Source organism: Caretta caretta, chromosome 2 (genome assembly GCF_965140235.1).
Source record: "Caretta caretta isolate rCarCar2 chromosome 2, rCarCar1.hap1, whole genome shotgun sequence".
Classification (NCBI taxonomy): Eukaryota; Metazoa; Chordata; order Testudines; family Cheloniidae; genus Caretta; species Caretta caretta.
Window position 1 is genome coordinate 160,827,861 of NC_134207.1, and position 16,587 is coordinate 160,844,447.

The 16,587-nt window shown below is 41.8% G+C and overlaps 1 protein-coding gene across 4 annotated transcripts in view; it reads left to right on the forward strand.

The window, feature by feature from the left end:
• The window catches only part of EPB41L4B (erythrocyte membrane protein band 4.1 like 4B), a 256,800-nt gene that overhangs the window by 169,224 nt on the left and 70,989 nt on the right, over positions 1 to 16,587 (forward strand). For all 4 annotated transcript variants that reach the window (XM_048839325.2, XM_048839326.2, XM_048839328.2 and 1 more), the window contains one exon: positions 7,972 to 8,097. In XM_048839325.2, coding sequence (XP_048695282.2) covers positions 7,972 to 8,097 — 126 coding nt within the window. The remainder of the gene's footprint in view (positions 1 to 7,971; positions 8,098 to 16,587) is intronic.

A 16,587-nucleotide genomic window follows, 5' to 3' on the forward strand; every position in this document is an offset into this window, starting at 1 on the left:
TGGAGGTGGAGTACCAGGAGTGCTTCAGCCAGGGAGTCGGAGCGCTCTATGTGCCTTGCCAGTGTGGACGGGGAGTAAGGTAGAGCGCTCTGGGAGGCTTTATTGCGGTATAACGTGCAAGTTTAGCCAAGCCCTTACACTAAAGCTGTGCAGCTGCCTGTCGCTTACAAGGCAGCAAAGCCTGTAGCTACTGCAGTAGCAAATGACCCCTGACTGGTGAGAAAAGATAAACAGTTGACTGGTGTTTCTGCGATTCTTCTCTGATCTGATGCATCTCTGTGCTGAATAAGGAGCAGGATGTGTTCAGCTGGGCCTTGCCTTCACTAGAAAATAAGGTGGGTTCTTAACTTGTGTTGGCTAGCCTGTGGAAACTGATATGGTTTAAGAACCTGATGAAGACAAGGTGGTTTGTAGTTAGCAGGTTGATAAACCCCAGCTTCCCTCACAGTCTTTACTTGGTCTGCTAACTCATGTGAAAACTACAAACTGCCTTGTCTTCTCTAGGCTCTTGCCTCATGTTTGTTACTGTCTGTTAGCTAACATGAGTTAAGCAAACATCATTTTTCCTAGTAACGATAGGCACTTTTACTCATAAGGAGGATTCTGAGTTTAAACATATTAAAATTAGCTTAATAGGCTAAGACACATATTAAAAAGAAATTGTGGGGAGGGCTAAAACTATAGAAGTTGCTGTTTTTATCCTTATTTGGTTCCAAACAACATATGAACTTTTCAGAGTAGAGAAGAAGGATTGAATCCCCTTAAATTTAAAGAGGAAAAACAAAATCCAAACAGCAATAGGACCGCAATAATAAAAAATGAATACAAAATAATATCAAGTAACATGTGACATGAGTCTGAGGTTACTCAACCCACTCCTACCAAATACCATTCACCTAAATGCTACCTGCAACTGTCCTATTTTTCCCTTCTTCAAAAAAAAAAAACTGATTTTGTATCCGTGCAAGAATGATGAAACTTAAGTGAACCCATGCTACTAACAAACACCACTGATGGAGTTGGTGATGGAAAACTAACGTGCCATCAATTACCCAAAAGGGTGGCATTTGTAATAGTGATTTTTAAAAAAAAATAAATAAATAGCTTTTTAGTGTAGTATATCTCGAGTATTTCCACACCCACCCATTCAAAGATCATGAGCCTGTCTTGAAGATCATGAGGTGTGGTTCTTTTTTTTGCTAATGACTTTGGGTGTCACTTTGCCTTCTGGTTTCTGACCCTACAGAGTGCACTCAGCTCACGTTTTCAAACTAGATTACTTTTCTAAAAACATGACAGCCGATATTCTCCTGTATTCACAGGAATCCAGTAGCTGGGGCTTTCAGAAGAACACCAAATATCATGAGACTCGCGATGAAATTACAAGGGTTGCTAGAACTGTATCTTTATATACTTCTCTCGTGACTTCCATATTGAATGTGCTGAGTTTACACATCAAGATGGGATTTTAATAACTGCCAACCTGGTACAGAGTCTGAATACAGTTGCTATTCTTATGCTTCATTCACCATTGTAAGCAATAAGGGTTGGAAACTTACAGACAATTTTGTTTATTGTGCGTAAGCACAAAATAGAGTGGAGTACAGCTTGCATTTTTACAGCCTGACATTATATGGGCTCTACAGTGCTGATAGTTTTAAAATCTTGTGTTCTGTCATAAACTAAGCAAATGTGGTTCCTAGAGAACACAAAGAACCTATCTTTATTGACAGCACTTCATCCACCAGAACCTTACTACTCCCACTAAGTAGTACCTTACACCCTGAGTAGCAGAGTATCTCCTTTTCTTTTACTTAGACTAGTCAGGAAGTAGGGCACCAGTCAATGTGACTGAGGGGGCACAACTGGTCCACAACTGTGTATTTACCATTGAATGAGTCCAGGATGGCATGGCAACCTTAACACCAAATATCTGCTTTCTGTGAGACCTGTATTATTATTTTCATGTAGATTTTTGTATTTTTTTAAAAACTATAGATGGGTGAAACGTGGCCTTATTGGTCTTGGGGTTCCCCTGAAACCTCTTCCATTTGGTTCCCCAAGAACTTAGTTCAACTCAAGTCCTGTCACTCAGGTTCCTTTATTTGGCATGCAGCAATGCTACACTGAGGTTGTTCAGGCTCCAGTGTACGGGGCGGTTATAGGGCATACCAAAGTTACGCAGCAAATCTCTTCTTTTATATACATTTATACAATACCTTGCATCTACGGTACATTGCATCGCGTGTTCTGGGATTGGCATGGTCACTTTCTAGGAACCAATCCCTGTACAGCACACACTGTCCATGCACGATTTACTCTTTACCTCATCTTACGTTCCAGGCTTATTTTATTCATTTTTATCTTGTCCATTGTAAATGGTTCCCTGGCTGTTCCCCCGTATCTTATTTAGTACAGATGGTCTGTTTCCATCCTGCAAATCCATTTACCACCCTAATCCTATCTCCCAAGAAAGGAGGCCGCCTCATGTCGTTATTCATGTCACGCCAGTCTACAGTTGGGCACGTCTACAATGCGATAAAAGACCTGAGGCTGGCTCAGAGCAGCTGACTTGGGCTCATGGGGCTTGGTCTGCAAGACTAGAAAATTACCATGTAGATGGTTGGGCTTGGGCTGGAGCCTGGGCTCTGAGACCCGATGTGAGGGAAGGTCCCAGAGCCTGAATGTCTATACTGCAATTTCATGGCCCTGCAGCCCAAGCCCTGTGAGATCAAGTCAGGTAATGCCAAAGCCATTGACGTCAACGGCAAAAAAACCATTGACTTCATTGCAGCCAGAATTTCACGAGTATGAAAAGAGGAAAAGCAATGGAAAAGTATTCCAATAACAACAAAAAGCTGATGGTTCCATTAGTCTCCTTCCCTTTTTTTTGCTGCCAGGCATCGTTTTAATTAACTACATTAGGCTTGAATGATACTTAGAGGAGAATGGAAGTCTACTGAGCTTCCGTTTCCTTAGATGCACCCTGAAAGAACCATTATGAATTGAAACATGATGCCTGAGGGTATTATAATCTGAGGTTATCATCGGAGAGGATACCTTGTTACAATGAAATGAATCCATTTGCAGCATGGAGGTACAAGGAGGCAATTCTTTGATACCATATTTCATGTATATAATATTTTTGGCTAAACAACTACTTGAGTACAGGAATTGTTAGTATGGAAGGTGCTGTTTTGTAGCAGAAAGATCTGTCATCACTCCTGCAGGTTGACAGACAACTTCTAAGTTTCAGAATGTATTTTGAAGTCGGCAGTTATGGGTTAGATTGTAACATTAGCTGACCTAAATAAAGGGGTAGTGCACAGCTGTAAGTCCCAGGGGCAGACCAGCCAGAGTTCCCCCTTGTTCCAGCTACTGCTATAGCAGTAGCAGGTTACTTCCTCCTTTGCCCCAAGTCAGCTTTGCTGACCAGTGTGTTGGGAATGAGTGAGGTGAGGTTGGCAGAGCCAAGACTCTACCCATTCCCCACTTCTGCCCATCTGCACAGCGAGGGATTAGTGGCTCCACCGTGTATGTCTACACAGCAATAAAAGACCTTTGGCATGGTGGCAGCTGGCCCAGATGAGCTGACTCAGGCTGACAGGGGGGTTCAGGCTGTGGGCTGTAAAAATTGCAGTGCAGATGTTCAGGCTCGGGCTGGAGCCCAGGCTCTGAGTCCCTGCGAGGGATATCAAAATTCAGAGTTATTCCTGCCTGTGCCTGCTGGAGCCCGTCTGCTGACCCAGGCTTTGAGACTCGGTGCCACGGGCTTTTCATTGCAGAGTAGACATACCCAAAAGAGGCGGCTCTCCAATCTTGCTTTGACCCATGATGCAGGTAGCTTGCACAGGGATAGATGAGCAGGCCACAGTCCTGTCTCTGTAAGGATTACATTGGAGAATGCAGACGCAGCTACTGGCTACTGAACTGCGGAGAGTGGTAATGTGTTTGAATGTAAAAAAAGCCATCTGGGTCTTTAAGTATCATTTCCCCTTGGTTGTACAGTGAAATAGAATGGGTAAACCTAATGTGACTGAAATCATCATGTCATCTAATTAGTTTCAAGCCCTAAAACAAAGATTGGTTTTAACATGCCTTTTAGAACTGTCATTGTATTACAGTGTGCTGCTTGAATTCCCTTTAGAGAGCAGTATGCATACGAGTAAACTTGCTGATGGTAGCAGCATTTCAGATATCTTCAAGCAATGAAAATCTGCTTAATGAGACAATTGGCTGATCAGGGGGTTGCACTTTCCTCGTTGATTTTGTCTGTCCAAATTACCTAAATGGTATCTCCAGTTATGAGTGTCAATGGGAAGCTCAGCAAAGCCATATCAGTGAGTGAGTGTTTCACCTGGATTTTTTTTTGTAGTGGTTGTTAGAATTCCTGTCTCTTGTATTACATTTTTGTTTGAAGTTCAATAGATAACTACAATTCAGTATATTCTCCAGCTAGAAGCAGTACTTTTTGTTTTCAGGTATGTTTTCATGGGATAAAAGCCAAAGAGACAAAGTAAAATGTGCACGTATTTTTCCATTAGCAATTGTAGATAAGGCTCAGAAAATAGAGGTGCAAGACTGATTAACATTCATGTCAAATACACTCAATCAATCAATAAACAAACCAGGGTGGATTAAATTATGATATTCAGTCAGTTGTTCAAAAGCGTAGCTGGAAACCACAGTAGCTTAGGTTCACAAGGCAACTGCATCAACATTTCTTAGATGTGGAAAATATTATGCCATTTCAATGGGGTTCAGCACAGTCTGAGGCCTCTTTCCGGGTGCTCACAAAATAGTTGTATAAGGCAATATAATCACAAGGTTGAGTTGTTCTGCTCCTGGAAAGTTTCTCCAGATTCTTGACATCCCATATTGTATGTGACTGTTTTTGGATCAATGAAGTGAGCAAGCAAGGTTTTGGTGGCCAAAAACTGGAGGGGGCATAGGTCCTGGTGAAATAAACAAACAAAAAGACTTTTTTGAGGCTAAGGGCAGGGTAGTTTCAGTGATGTATAAAATGCCCTGCTGCATCTCAGAATACACTTGTCAAAGGTGAACTAAGGACATACATTGGGCCTGATTTGCTACTGCCTCGTACCGTATACATTTTGCACACGTGGACGAAGGCAGTATGAAGTTGGTGTGAAAGACAATCAGATGAGAGTGGTAGCATTTCACACTCACTCTGCACAGTCGTAAATGACTATGCAGTGGTCAAAACAACGGAAAACCAGGATTACCACTCTCATCTGGTTTTCAGCAAGATGAGGGGAACTCTGAGTGGACCCTTGCTATTCCATTGTCTGATTCTTCCCTTAAAACTTGTAAATAATCATGACCTGCTGATTTAAGGGCCTGTGTTTACAAGATTGGCCCCATCCCTGCTCAATTGCTTTAAACTGAGTATTGTTTATATTAGGAGAGAGACTGGATCCTCTTGATTTCTGCAAGGGAAGTGTTTGCATATGGGAAAGTCTGCTGGTTCTTGTTTGCTTTCTTCTAAAGTTTATTCCAGGCAAAAAAATCTTTAGGTCACTTTTGAAATTATTCCTGTCAGTGGAACCTGTCCTGCTGTGGATTTCTCAGATCCAGAGCTGGAGAATTACCCTTCCTTGTGCAAAAAGGAGTTACCCTGTGGGTCATGCTATACTGTATGTCTATGCTGCAGTTTGACACCTGCGGCTGGCCCGTGCCAGCTGAGTTGGGCTCACAGGGCTTGGGCTAAGGGGCTGTGTAATTGCAATGTGCACACTCCGGGTTGGGATGCAGCCCCTGCTCCGAGACCCTCCCACTATCAAATTCCAGGGCTCAATCCAGCGAGGGGTTGTGTCCCCACCTGCCCTGCAACCTTGGGTGCCTCACAATGCTTTGCTGCTGTAGCACCCAAACAACATGCAGGTCACACATAGCTGCAGCCTGCCAGCACACTCCAGTCACACTCTGGCTTCCACCAGCCTCAGTTACCACTTGCAGGGTGACTCCCCAACATACGCCCCGTCTCAGATTTTCCCCCAAAACCATGTGTTCCGCATTGTCCAGCCCTCTCCTGGATGGTCCAGATATTAGAGGTCTGTTGCCCCCGTAAGGGGTCAATGTATGACCATTTGCTACTTTAATTGGAGTTACCAGACAATTCAGTTTAAACACAAAACTGCATTAGTTTTGATTAAAGAATAAAACAAGTTTATTTAACAACAAAGAGAGAGGTTTTAGGTGAGTATAAGGCATTAAAGTCAGCAATGGTTGCAAGAGAAATAAAAATAAAATGCTTTCTACTGCTGAAACTTAACACACTAGACTTGGTTCAAAGTGAAATTCTTACCAAACATTCCCAGCAACAGGGCTGACCAAATTCTCTGGTCAGAACCCCTCCTAACATCCAAAGGCCTGGTTTCTTTGTCTTCTCAGCTGAGAGAGAGAGAGAGAATACCTGGGGTCCAATTATAGTCCAATCAATCTTTTAAATGCATTTCCCTGTAGGTTACTCCTAGATAAAGTTCCTTCCAGCTGTGAGGATGGAGGCATGCAGTCTTGTGGGGGAAAAGGTTCCATGTTGTTGTTAAAATGCAAATCAATCCATTCCTGCCCCTCCTCCCCCTTCTCTGCCAAAGACTGGCCACTTGACCAGTGATTGCCAATCAACTTTAATGACAACTGGCTAGAGGCATCAGCTCATTCTTTGTCTTTGAAAAACAGATTTACCTCTTCCCCGGACTTGTCTAGCAAACACATTTCAAGTAGAAAAGGAGTAAGTGATCATGTGTATCATACACATTGTAAGGAGAGTGATCACTTTAGATAAGCTATTACCAGCAGGAGAGTGGGATGGGAGGAGGTATTGTTTCATGGTCTCTGTGTATATAATGTCTTCTGCAGTTTCACAGTATGCATCCGATGAAGTGAGCTGTAGCTCACGAAAGCTTATGCTCAAATAAATTGGTTAGTCTCTAAGGTGCCACAAGTACTCCTTTTCTTTTTGCGAATACAGACTTAACACGGCTGTTACTCTGAAACCTGACATTTCAAGTATAATTTAGCTTATGTTCATACCTTTACATATAAAGTTGCTACATACATTTCACCATGACTGACCAGCAAGTTATTAGGTTTCACATGATACTTCACAAGGCATATTTTATACAAAGATTATTACAATGGTGTGTCGGGTGTGAAAACATGGTTGCATTTGGTCACACTCACCTTGCAGGGTCCTAGAGCTTGGGCTCTAGCCCAAGCCCAAAGGTCTATACCACAATTAAACAGCCCCTGAGCCCGTGTCAGCTGGCATGGGCTACTCGCAGGTTTTTAATTGCCATGTAGACATACCCTCAGAATCAGTGGAAATAGGAATCAGTGTGTCTGTTAAACTCATTGGATTTTTCTGCTCTTTCTTACAGAACAATTCAGAGGGATCCAAAATCAAAGACTGGGGGCCTTGTTCTCAGTTATACTAAAGTCCCTGTAGTGTAAAGGGGTCTTATAGTGGATGTAAATTACATTTTGCATTCACTTTCAGGCGCCTTTACACTGTCAGTGATATAAAGGTGCTTGAGTATAACTGAGCATTGAGCCTGTGTCCCTTTCTCCTACAACCCAATTTCCCTTTCTGTGGAATATTTTGCTTTTTCAATATAATTTTAGGTTTGGAAATGATCTTGGGGACAACCCACTCCACATCCTGGCTCTTTTCACATATTTCTTAATGCTCTATGTCTCTGTCTGTCCGAGTACCCAGTGGTATCACACTTCCCTCAAAGGCCTTTATTACCTTGGTAATAGATTAAAGTTAAGTCTTTTGAATAATTTGTCTTGTCAGACCTTTCTATCAGGTTATGAGCTTGAAAACTTTCCTAAATGGTGTTAAAACTGGTTGTTCAAAGTAAAATTTGACCTGATCATTGTGATAAATCATACAATCTCTTCCTCTAATGTATGTTGCCATGTTATCTTTTATGTAAACTGCAGGGTGAAGACAAGAAAGTTTCTGAAAAAAGTCTTCATCCCCCAGTGTCACCTTCCTCCGTACCCGATCATATGAAATGTAACATCCTTAAAGCTCAAGTAGAAGCTGCTTTTAGAGTGGGTGCCCAGGTGAGTATACCTTTTAATTTACCCTCTATATTTCCCCTTTCTAATGCTAGTGAGGACATAATGTTTCATGTGAAATCACTCCATATTTTCCAAAATCTGACCCTTTCCTTGGGAAGTGTTGTCTCATCTTCCTTAGGTATCCAAAATGACATAAATTGCTCTAGATCTTTCTGTAGGCAATCAGAACATCTAGCTACTTGCTGTGATTTCAGGGTGGTCTACAGAGTTCATTATTTCTGAACCATCTGCTGTTCATCAGTACTTTTTTGGCTACAGTGAATATATGAGCTTTCAGGACAAATAATGTTTCATTGCCAAAAGGTTGGGAACAAAACAGGAGTTGAGTAGATGAAGTGTGGCTTGGTTGATTCACTTTCCTTCATCCTTTCAAACCCTAAAGCCTTTAGCTTTTTCTGTTCATAGAGCAGTTTGGAATTTTGCTGAGCATTCATTTTTCTATTTTTGATTAAATATTGTATTTTAGTCCTCATCTGACATGGAAACTGTTATTTATAGATGATGAACGTCATATTTGGATGTCTAAATATTGATTCCAGAGATTCTTTAGACACACAGGTGTGAAAATGTTAGTCTATGTACTTTTGTGCTCATTTGTTTTTCCAGTCATCCATTCAAAACATTTATGTTCCATTAATTTATTTCAAATTCACAGAGTTTTCATGGATAGATCCACATTCACAATCAATGAATTGTGTTACGTAAATATCAACATATATCCATATGACCTAGCTGTTTTCCGCTGTGTCACAAATAGATGGCATGATTGTAATGATATTATTACTTCTGTTGAAGGTAAACTTTCTTGAAACCCTAACCCTATTCCTATGTAATTCTTTTGGAATGTAGTTAGTGAAATAAGGATAATGTCATCTTCCGTAACAAGAAAGAAAGAAAAGAAATACAAGGGAGAGAGGGTTATTGAATCCTGTCATTAGCTATTTCTGTTACTGTGTGTGTGTGTGTGTTAATAATCTCCTTTGGATACACACTATTTTTCTTCTTCTGTTAATCTGTTTCTTCCATGGTGACAGGTTTCAGAGTGGTAGCCATGTTAGTCTGTATCAGCAAAAACAACGAGGAGTCCTTGTGGCACCTTAGAGACTAACAAATTTATTTGGGCATACGCTTTCGTGGGCTATAACTCACTTCATTAGGTGCATGGAGTGGAAAATACAGTAGGCAGGTATAAATATGCAGCACATGAAAAGATGGGAGTTGCCTTACCAAGTGTGTGTGTGTGGGGGGGGGGGGGGGTCAGTGCTAACAAAGACAATTCATTTAGGGTGGATGTGGCCCATTTCCAACAAAAAGGGGTGAATATCAACAGAGGGAAAATTATTTTTTGTAGTGACCCAACCACTCCCAGTCTGGAATTAACTGGAATGGATTTGAAAACTTGACACCATCAAATGAGGCCTGAATAAAGACTGGGAGTGGCTCGGTCACTACAAAAAATAATTTTCCCTCTGTTGATACTCACACCTTCTTGTCAACTGTTGGGAATGGGCCACATCCACCATGATTGAATTGGCCTCGTTAGTATCACAAAAAGGAATTTTCCCTCTGTTGATATTCACCCCTTCTTGTCAACTGTTGGAAATGGGCCACATCCAGCCTAATTGAATTGGCCTTGTTAGCACTGACCCCCCACTCGGTAAGGCAACTCCCATCTTTTCATGTGCTGTATATTTATACCTGCCTACTGTATTTTCCACTCCATGCATCTGATGAAGTGGGTTATAGCCCACAAAATCTTATGCCCAAATAAATTTCTTAGTCTCTAAAGTGCCACAAGGACTCTTCGTTGTTTTTGTTTCATCTGACAGGTCAACTTGCCCGCCAAAGAATTTTCTTGTAACAACCATCTTTGTACATTTCTCATTGTTGTTCCCTGGCAGAGTTTTCATCTGACAGTTAAATTGCAATTCATGCAGTTAAAGCCATGGAAGTCTAAGACAGCTAAACCTTGGTTATTCAGTCTGCTAGAGATTTCTAGAACAGGCAGTGTAAATTTTATGATGTGTTTTTAAAAAACAGTTCGGTCTTCTCTGAATCTGATGTTATGACAACTGCGCTATTTTACAGTATGTTTCCTGTTTGAATGTCTCAATTCTAGCCATTCTTTTTCATGCATATACCATGCCTTTGTGTCTGTTTCTCAAGGATGTTGCCCGACACATCTTGTATTTGCATTTTCCCCAACTATGCTTAGTTATGTTCAACTGTGCAGTTATACGCATGTTAACACTGTGTGCTGACATATTCATAGTAAAGAATTATTCATGTTTGTAGCTACACAGAAAATTTTTTAAACATGTTTCTTCCATCTCTCCTGATCTGCTCCCCCGCCCACTCCCCAGAGCCTTTCCAAATTACATCATCCTGAGTTGCTTTTACATATCTGTAACATTGTTCTTTTACTGTAGTTATGTAGTGAACGGGTATCAGAGAAGAAAGTAAGTCTTTTCTTAATGTAGACACATTTCCCCAAAAAACTTTAGCACTCAGTATGGATTAAATATGCATCCATGTTCCAGGCCTCATGAGAGGAGATCATATGAAATTCCAAACAGAGAGGGAAGTAGCATGTGTTGCTGAAGACTATTGACATAGTGCAGCTTGAAAGTCATATAGCAATGGTTGCCTAAGAAGGATAGTCCAGTGATTAGGATGTTGCCTTTGCCTTTGAGGAAACTCAAGTTCAGTTTTCTGCTCTGTCACAGTTCCCGGTGTGACTTTGGAGAGGTATCTCTATGCCTCAGTTCCCTGCTGCACTGGGGTATTGTGAAGATAATTAAAGATTGTGAGATGAACAGATGCTATGGTAATGGGGCAGTGTAAACACCATAGATGGATGAAGATCTGCAGCATAGGAATTTACCCATCCAGGGGGAGCTAGAGAGCAGCACATCCTCCACCACCTAGAGACAAAGCCAGCATGGAAGGGGAGGGGTGGTGCTGCTGGGGAATAAGCTGTCTGTCTGGCATGCAATAAAACTGCATCTGTTATGTCACCCACTTTTCCCAGAAAAGCTATCTGCTCACTGCATCTGTATACTTTGCCAATGGCCTTTTGTTCTCCTGCTAGGAGAAGGGAAAATCAGCTGAGTGTTGTTTGATCACTTAATTTCCCACCTAAAAGGGGAGAGACAAGTTTGCTGCTTCTTCCTTACCAAAGGGTTGGGGGGGGTAGGGAAGTAGGGCAGCAGTCAGGTGACTCTGAAGAGGGTAGCACAGACTGACTACCCAATATGTCAGCCAGACCAGTGCTGTCTACAGCAATGGTTCCCCTCTCCGCCTTCCTACAGATAATTTTGATCTCTTTGAGGTGGGAACCAAGATTACTGCTAGAGGATCCTTTAAGTGGGCAGGGAAAGAGTGATTGTTTCTTTACTGCAGACCACTTTGGACAGCAGTTTTATCCTTCCAGCTCCCTGTGCTCTTCCCAAACCTATTGTCTGTCTTCTCTCTATCTCCTAGTCTTACTCTTGGCTTCATCCCATCTATCATACTGTCCAATAAACTTTAAACCATATCTCTTTCTTCCTCTGCCATGCACCTTCTCATCTCCTTCCAATCCTTTTTTAAATACCACATCTTTAAGAAGTTGCATCTCCTTCCTTCTCATCATTCGCAAACCCCAGTCTCCTCCTACTTTTGATCTGTTGTCCAATGTTTTCTCTAATTTTGATGGTAAGCTCTTTGGGGCAGGGAATATATCTCATCTATGTTCTGTAAAGCACAGGACAAATTTACAGCACTATACAGAGATTTCAAGCAAGAGCAGCCTGTCTTTGTCATCTACAGCATGTGCCTCTTCTCTGTGTTTACTATGTAACATTACATGCCGGTGAGAAGTTCTTTATCCTAGAAGCAGAAAGAACAGAGCTGGTCTCTCTCACTTGCATACATACAGTGCACTCTTTATCTAAAGTGAAATTGACACCTATCAGAGGTTGGTTTTAAAAAGTCCTAAAAGATCCTTTACCTTTTTGAGCTCCCCATCAATGTACTGTACTTTAGGAGATTTTGCTGGACATCTGCATTGTCCAGTTAGTAACAGAAGCATCAGTGAAACATTTTCACTAATGGGACACAGCTGGAACTGGTACCAGAGGGTGCTCTTAAAAAATTTCCACTTATCTAAAGTAACTATTTCATTGCTGTTTGTAATGTTTGTAATAATTTCCCATTTGAAAAGCAAGGAATATTTCAAATACCGGACACCAGTACCATCAGGAAATGACCAGTTCATAAAGGCACCCACTGTAGTCAGTAGAACAGGAAGCTCTTCATTAGCAGTTCCTGACAATGGAGGTGGGGGGGGCGGGCGGGCGGATGCAGGAGAGGAAAGGCAGAGGGAAGTGAGTTTGGGGATGGAAATGCTGATTTTTTGATTCATTCAGATCAGTATCCTCATGGCAACTAGATACCATGGGGACAGGTGCCTTAGAAACACTGAAATACATAATTCCAATCTCTGCAATTTCAAACATAAGTAGTGGGAGGAAATTATACAATGTAGTTTGAAATAGGAGCTGAAAAGGGAGATTTGAACTCAATTTCCATTCTGGAGTCATGCAGAAGAGCTGTTTATTTCTTTCCTATATGGTACTTTTTTATCCTTCCTCAAAGCTGTGACTCTGAATTAGAGATCTAAAACTCATCTGCTTATGGTACAGATTACTCACAGTTCTGCATAAATGTTGAGAGTTCTGGAGCAGCAAGAAACTAACATGAATGAGTTTGTTTATTTCGTGAAGAGAGAAATATTTCCATGCAGAAATGTTAGTTTGAGAATCAAGCTGCAAGGTGTGGTGGAGTACGTCTGAGTGTGTGCAGATGCACACCTTAACTGGTGAAAAATGTGATGAACCCACACAAATTGTGGAAATTTAGGCTGTGGGTTCCACAGAACACTCAGCGCAGTATCTGTATTGCAATAGTAAACCAGCACTCTTTTGCAACACACCCTTCAAACTTTTTCATGGGCGTCCAATACTTCATAGCTGACAGACTGCAGATCACATGCTCGTTTTAAGAAGGAGCAGTATCAAACCAGCAACAAAGAGCTGCATGAATATAAAAGACCAGCTTCCAGCAGCATTTAAAACCCTTACAGTTTACAGGGCTCAGTGTTGAAATGGAGGGATTAATCAGAGGAGTGGTCAATTCATGGCCCAGCTGATGGAGGGCTCTGATTGCTATGCATACCCAGTTTGGCCCAAAGCAAATCCTGATTTTCTTTAGCGTTAAATACAGACTCCTGTGCAAACTTAGAATTACCTTGACTGGGTTTTCGTCTCTTGGCTGGAACGGTATGTGGTGGTCTTATCCAGTGTGCCTTCTACAATAGATGCTTATTTTCTCCATTAGTTTTCACTTCACCTCCTCTTCCCCTATAGGCAGTCCCAACTCCTTGGGGCCCAAAAGTCCATGAAATTACAACAAGAGTGAATCTGATGTCTTATCTCTAACCTAGAAGAATAAATTTGGATCATATGGCAGTGACTTCATCGGGGGTTGAACATGATGCTAGAATTTGGTGCAAAGAGAGTATTAAAACTTGTTCACAAGTTAATATCTATGCAATATTTTCAGACTACTGCAGATTACCTTATTCTTTTTTCTCTCTCCCTTACCTCTTAAAAAAACAAACAAACAAAAAAAAACCTACATACCAATGATGTAGTTTTGCTCTGAGATGTGTATTGCCATCTGTGGGCTAGGATATAATCTTAATGTAAAAAACTAAGATGTGAAGTTGAACGGTGCTAACTAGCCTTGCCTAGAACGACTGGAACATATTGTACCATTGGAGATGGAGATGTTTTGATCGTATTTCATGCTACATTTTGTTCTGTGTGCAACAAATGCAAACAAAAATTGGATCAACACATTATTTAAAGTAGCAAAGGAGTACAGCTGAGGAGAAACTCATCAGTGGTTTTCCTAACTATATCTTTGGTTGGCCTTTGCCTTTTCATCATGTAGTCCTTTAAGGAGTAATTAAACTGTCAGTTATTTATAAAGACTCTTCAAAGTTGCAGTGCCCAAAGAAGTTGATGTATGTGGTTTTCAAATTTTCCCAAAAGGCTGCCGCAAGGAAATATATTGCAATACTATCTATATGATTTGGCTTTTAAGTGCTTTATTCACTTCTGGAAATCATAATAAGGGCACAAGAGAAAATGAGTTTGGTACAGGAAAGATACTGGGGGATTTATACTCATGTGAAAAATAACAGGACTTGGATAAATATCTCTGGATGCCTGGAGGAGTTCCTGCCTTTTGCTAGATGGCTACTCAAACATTGTGAAATGATGAAAATTTCAAGCATGTCAGTCTGTCCTCCATCATGGATTATATTTTATACCCAAGATTTGCTTGGAAATAATGCAAATTTGCTGATATCTTCTTGGTCTTCCTTGTGCTTATCGCACATCCCTGCATAATTTGACAATCTCAATTTAAAAGACCCAGAACAGGAGAATAACAGGTCCGGGCTGAAGTGCTGTGCCGTGTGTGTGTGTGTGTGTGTGTGTGTTTATATTAGAGAAAGAAGCTTGTACAGGGCTCTTTGCACAATGCCTTGCTAAAGCCATTGCTGTTAGTCACCCACTTGGATGACCAATAAAACTCACTCTCAAATTCCAAGCTAAGTAAAAAGAAGCAATTGTTGTGATACTCTCAACTCCAATGAATGTGACATCACATCAGTTATAATTGTTCATAACAATGGAATTTAAATGGCTATAATTCAAATTGGCTATATTCTGTCTGTCAAAGGAAACAGATTTGTTTAACTTTAAAAGTGAGTCTCAGGCTGGAAATAAAGGGAGGCAGAGGTACAGAAAGATAGGACTTAAGGGAATGTAGGATGGGGGAGCATCATTAGGTGGAATACAGCAACCATTATAAGGGAATCAGCAACTCTACTCAAAAAGGAGTGACAAAAAATGATGACAACTTTGTTCAGTTAAAGTAGTCAAGGGTGAATAAAAAAATCCCCAGGACACTAAGGGACAGACTTGCAAAAAGTGCCACAAGATTGTTATGACCACACATCAAGACCTCAGTTCTGCCTCTCATCAGAAAAGGTTTTTAGTAATTCAGTGCCTGCTATCACTGAATGGTACAAGTATTATTTGTTGTTATTTGCCATGCAATAGCACCTGGGAGCTCGGTCATGGATCAGGATCCTGTTGTACTAGGGCAGTGTACAAACACAGAACAAAAAGATGGGTCCTACCTCAAAGAGCTGACCGTGAGGCTATTCTGATCCCAAGGGAAGAGTCCTATCTGCTAAAATACCAACAACACTTCCTGCACCGGGGTTTTCCTTGGAGGCTTCTTTTCCCAGTGACCTTGCTGCTTAGCTTATGAAATATGATGAGATCATGGTTGGGTATGTTAGCAGGGAACTGAAAAATATCCCATGCGCTTCAGAGTTCCTCGGTTTCATTTCAGACCAGCAGACGTGCAGGGGGAAGCATTTTTTTCAGTCAGGGCCATTGAGCCATTGCTATTGCTGTCCTTCTGCTTGGAGGATTCCAGCAATCTGAAAAGGGTGTTGCTCCCCCTCCCTTTTGCATAATCAGGAACCTCCAAAAATCTGCTTTCAGAACCTTTTCTCCCCCAGTCAGCAACCTGACTGCCTTTGAATGGGATCAGGTGCTTCAGTCAACCTTTGGGCTGATTCACAAAGTCAGAAGGGGAAAACAAGATGTTCCTTATGTGGAACTGGCATAATGTTGACGATAATGCCTCTTGTGATAACGAAGAGACAGGAATAAGGTGGTGTAAACACTAAGTGGATTTTTTGTTTAGGAAGCGGGGCGCACACACACACACACACACACACACACACACACACACAGAGTATAGCTGTTGTGAACAGGGATATAGGCAGTCAAACCTAGTGGTCAGAGCAGTGGTGGTCGGCCTAGTGGTCAGAACAAGAGTCAGGAACTAGAGGTCAGAGATAGAGACAGAGTCGGGAGTCAAGCCATGAGTCAGAGTCAGGAATTGAGCCGAGGGTCAGAGCTGGAGTCAGTAGCTAGGGGTGGGTGTAACAGCAGGATGTAATCTGGAACAAGGCAGACCAGGAGGAACAGGATAGGAAGGCAGGAATCAGGCAAAACAGCAGAAGCCGATAAAGCAGACAGCCGGCATTCACAACTTCCTGTGCCGCCTTCTGGCTTAAACAATGACTCTGGTTGCAAGTCTCCTCCAGTTGGGACCATTGTGAGCAGTGCTTATGGTGAGCTAGGGTTCACCAGCCCAGACTCCCTGCTGGTATCCGCGAGTTGCCAGGTGTTTGATGTGGTATTAGGGCTGCCTGGGGACCCGCGGACATGAGTTCGAGACCCATGATGCCTCACAATAGCTCACTGGGTCTGTTGCTTGCCTGCACTACAGTGTCACCCTGCAGGGTCTCCTGTGCCTACGTCCTAGTCTAATTAGTCA